At 42.6% G+C, this 4,489-nt stretch overlaps 1 protein-coding gene across 2 annotated transcripts; it reads right to left on the reverse strand.

Annotated features, from left to right (window-relative positions):
* Positions 1-404: 404 nt before the first annotated feature.
* On the reverse strand, positions 405-3,431 carry LOC147611825 (ent-kaurene oxidase 2-like). Of its 2 annotated transcripts, XM_086783667.1 has the most exons (9): positions 3,314-3,431; positions 3,089-3,233; positions 2,735-2,895; positions 2,454-2,615; positions 2,207-2,344; positions 1,820-2,074; positions 1,576-1,737; positions 1,290-1,484; positions 405-955 (listed from the first exon to the last, which is right to left on the reverse strand). In XM_086783667.1, the coding sequence occupies exons 2-9, from the start codon at positions 3,132-3,134 to the stop codon at positions 602-604; spliced, it is 1,473 nt and encodes a 490-aa protein (XP_086639793.1). In that variant the 5' UTR covers positions 3,135-3,233; positions 3,314-3,431; the 3' UTR covers positions 405-601. The 2 variants fall into 2 exon arrangements, with proteins under 2 accessions (XP_086639793.1, XP_086639792.1); XM_086783666.1 differs by lacking the exon at positions 3,314-3,431 and having other exon boundaries at positions 3,089-3,292.
* Between the last annotated feature and the right edge of the window lie 1,058 nt (positions 3,432-4,489).

A 4,489-nucleotide genomic window follows, 5' to 3' on the forward strand; every position in this document is an offset into this window, starting at 1 on the left:
AGTACCCAGGAAGCATTAAAAAAACTACCACGTACCACAACTGTGGACGAAACATATGCCTGCAACATTGCTAAATATTACATCCTTAGTGTAATTTCAGGGTTGCTAGGGGTAAAGTTTTTTGGTATTCCATGTATAAAATCAATTAGATGCTACAGTATCTTTGATTAAGGAGTAAAGTATTTGTATGTTATCAATCAAGCTAGCGAATTGCATGCATTAAGTGTCTGCTGTGAAGCAGGTAGCCTTATCAACCAAACGAAAAAAAATTACAAAGAATCATCTCTCTTCTCTCTCTCTCTCTCTCTTTTCTTATGTCAGAAGGTGTTTCAACAACTGAAATGTGATAATTAACAGTTTCAATTCCGTCATTCCACCAGTGTGCACACTAGCGAACATTGAAATTCCAACAAGCAAATTTCATTTCAGTACGAATTCAACTCTAAAGCATCAAGTATTTGTGCCCTTCTTGGTGCCACTTGGAAGAGCTTAATGCATTAGGGATATCATGCCTTCTAAAGCAATAATAGGAGCTGTGCAGGCAGTGTGATGCATAGGGTGCAGCAGCTAAAGTAGATATGCTATATAGGGGTTATGTACATCAAGGAATACTAGGAGCAGGTAAGCGAGAGAAGAAGCGGGGGGTAGCAATGGCCTTCAACGGGTGGAGTTTGTGGGTGGTCAGGAAAACAGTGTCCACAGTAACCTTGCTCTGGTCTTCCGGTGGCAGGGTCCACTTGAAGTGTTGCACATAGTAGGCTATGTTCATGGGGATTATGTACATGGCTTGTGTGACACCTGCACACATCCTCTTGCCTGTACCAAACGGGAGGGCTCGATGGTCCTTGAACCCCAAGTCCAGCTTCTCATCTCTGAGTACCCTCTCCGGATCCCATTCCTCAGGCCTGCTCCACACGTCCTTGCTATAGTTGATCCCATACACATTGATTATGATCTGCATCATAACACATTATCATCGGTAAGATACATCTTCAAATGAAAAGAAAGCAGATACAACAAGAATAAAGCAGATACAACAAGACCGTGTTTTGGGCTCTAGCTATAAGAGAACAGTCAAAATAATCCACAACTACATCTCTGTCTACCAAACAGGTTTGTTGATTTTGAAAGTATATTTGTCAACATCTTGGGCAGATGTAGACTACGACGCACTCACAAACACACCAATGTGCCTCTGTCTATTCTATGTACATGTACATGCAAAAGCACCAATTATGTCTGCATGTGATGTACATACAACCTGACAATACCGGATGTTAAACACTAACCTGCCACCCTTTTTTGATATCGAATCCCCCCAACTTTACATCCTCATCCACATGACGTGGGGGTAGCAAAGAGACAGGAGGATATTTTCTGAGAGTTTCCTTCACGATAGCATCCAAGTATTTAAGTTTGGGCAGATCATTTTCTGTTACAATCCTAGAACCAGCCACCTCGCTTATCTCCTTGTACAGCTTCTCCTGTCCCCACAACAAATTTATGCTGTCAATTTGCAATACACAAAAACAGCATTCTTTACGGGATGCATGTTCAGAAGCCCATGAGTCCCACCTGCACTGCTGGGTTTTTTACTATCTCATACATAGCCCATTCTATGCTCACAAGGGTTGTGTCTGCACTCTCAATTATCGGCTCCCATGTGGACATCAGAAGCTGCTTCTCAGTCAAATGTGTGGCTTGAGTAAGAAGGATGTCCAAATGACAGTCTGGTTTCTGCAATATAATAAAAACATATGAGAAGGAGAATTGTTGATTGGTTGAAACAAGATTTTTCTACAGGTAAGGAGTGTTTGACCTTGCCGTTTGCGAGCAGTTCTCTTTGTTCAGCAATCAAGGCACCAACTATGGCGTCTATCTTGTACTTAACTGAATTAATTTTATCTTCTATTGCTTTATTGGGGACCCACTTAAGGGCTGGGAAGAAGTCCCTCCAATCCACTTCAATGACTGCCTCAAGGGGGTCCATGACCAATGCCTTAAACATCTCCCATCTTGGTACATTCCGGCCGAATTCCTTCACAAACACAAAGTCGGGATCTCGACCGAGCACCTAGACAAGACCTCCAACATCTCAACAAAACTCGAAGCCTTTTTCAGATTCCTGCAAGCTAATGCTTTGGAAAAATGATAAGTCTAATTATAATACAACACTAAGAGAATTGGATACAAATGATTAAGTAACCTGATACATAGAGAAAGGAAACAATGCTTTCTTGATATAATCTCTGATGTTGAAGACACCCTTGGATTTGCTAAACTCGCTGTACATGTCATCGATCATTTGATAAGATGACCTCTCGCGTAATTGTTGGTTTGCTTTCTGAATACAAGAACGGTGCAGGGGTGCTCATAATACAAGTGTTGGCATGAACCAACCCAACTGCAGGCTTCTTTTTGCACGCATTTAACAAAAATGAAAGGCTGCACACCTGTGGAATCGGACCAAGAAGGTTGGTCACCACCAGCTTCTTGAGCATGCGGTGTTCATCACCATAGTCAGACATTGCAACCATGGTCTTCTGTGCTGTGAGAATGGAGAGAGCCTTGGACATTTTCCTCGTTGAGATAGAGGAGTACTTGGTAATCATAGCCTGTCATGTTCATGAAAGGAAGGAAGGCCCTATGCCATCATAATCCCCAACAAGTTGCCTATACTAATAACTAAAGGCAACTGTGAAGTGGAGAAAAAATGCATGATGCGCTCTTTTACCTCTTTTGCGATTTCCGGTGAGTTGATGACCACCATTGTGTTGACACCCGTTTTGATTGTGTAGATGGGACCATACTTCTCTGCCCATGCAGAGAAAGTTTTGTGTGGTTTCTTCTCACCCAGCTGCAGCAAGTTGCCCAGCAGAGGAACTCCAGGAACCGCTGCACATAGACAGTTCGAATTGGGCATAAGCATGCATCATCTCTATTAAATCACATCGATTTCATCTCCTATAAAACGGAAAGTGAGCATGGAGATTGCATGAAAATTGAGCGTGATAGTATGTGTGCAGGCAGCTGCTAGCAGGCCCTGAACACAAAGCAGCTAAGAGCATAATATCAAAGTGGCGCAAACCTGGAGGAGGATGCCTTGTCTTTCCTCTGAGGATGGCGGCCACCATCCATCCTGCGAGAAGAGCAAGGGCAAGCCCCCACACGGATATGTTGACGCCCAAATAGCTGCTGATAAAGGCCGACGCCGCCTCTCCCCCGAACGCCTCCTGCAAGCCCATGAATGCTGTTGTTCGAAGAAAAGAGGACAATCTTAATGATTTGAGCTGCGAGGAAGCTCCTTACTTACCTTAAAAGGACCCCTGACCCTGTAGAAGAGAGAAGAGCATCCTTGGCGGTATCGGTGATGGCCTTGTCTTTTACGAACTGACCTCCCGAGAGGGAATCAAAACTTAAATATTATTATGCGCGCCCCACTATCGTGAAATCTTTAATTTTACTTTATTACCTAGCTTTGCCTTTCCTCCTCACCAAAAACCGCCCTTCAGTGTATTTTATCAAGGCAAAACTTTGGACCTTCTAAGGAAAAAAAAATTTGTCTAATCTTTTTTCAAAAAAGAGAAATTTGATCCTAAAACTTGATATTTATAGTAAGATAAAAGTCTTCCTTTTTTTTCAAGGGTTATGTATAAGTATGTCCTTACTTTAAAAGACATGCAATATATATAGTATATACCTTTAAAAAAATATAAATATTAATAATACATGTGTTAGTAACTTAGGTTCCACACATTTAATAATCTCTACACATTTAAAAAATATATAATATTAAAAATACACGTGCCTGTTTCTAAATTTCTAATGTTACCTTATCGCTTTTTTTGGAATTTGAGAGTCGTCTAACGACTCCAACCTTGTAGCTTGCGTTTCAGGGCCAGGCCCCAGGCCTTCTCTTTGAAGTCCGCTGAGCGCTCTTCTCTGCAGCGTGAGTCCAGAGTCCCAGTGCTCTTCTCCCAGTGTGAGAAGTCCAGAGTCCCAGTCGCTTGCGTTTCAGGGCCCAAGCCCCAGGCCTTCTCTTCGAAGTTCGCTGAGCGCTCTTCTCTGCAGCAGCATGAGGAGTCTAGAGTCCCATGGCAAACTTTGTCCAGTCAAGCATACTTAACATGCGTGGCTTTACAAAAAAGCATGCACCTTCCGTATCCAATAAGCGAAGACTTGGTAGTTCTGGGGAGCTCTCACGTGGTCCTTTTGATACGGGCACCCAAGCTGGAAGTTGTGAGGTGAAGCTTTCGTCTGAAGAGATTGGGGCGAATCGTTGGGAGAAAGATAGGAAGGATTGGAATCCAGCATGAGTAGGCATCTACGATTGGGCTTTTTTCGATGACAAGGTAGGCCGTATTTTTTGCATTTTTTGTAGAGAAGTTCCCAAGTGTAGAAATCCTTTTGGTAAGGAAGGTTCAATAAATATTCAAGATGGGTGTGGTGTTAACGCTCTTTTTTTTTTCTTACTTTTGAGCTTGTAAAT

This window comes from Cibotium barometz, chromosome 46 (genome assembly GCF_041138505.1).
Source record: "Cibotium barometz isolate CiBa-2024 chromosome 46, ASM4113850v1, whole genome shotgun sequence".
Classification (NCBI taxonomy): domain Eukaryota; kingdom Viridiplantae; phylum Streptophyta; class Polypodiopsida; order Cyatheales; family Cibotiaceae; genus Cibotium; species Cibotium barometz.

Coding starts and splice junctions, on each gene's coding strand:
- LOC147611825 (XM_086783666.1), bottom strand. CDS start 3,245: ATGGGCTTGCAGGAGGCGTTCGGGGGAGAGGCGGCGTCGGCCTTTATC. Junction 1,485..1,575: donor TAAAAAACCCAGCAGTGCAG/GTGGGACTCATG, acceptor TTGTGGGGACAG/GAGAAGCTGTACAAGGAGAT. Junction 956..1,289: donor ATATCAAAAAAGGGTGGCAG/GTTAGTGTTTAA, acceptor GTTATGATGCAG/ATCATAATCAATGTGTATGG.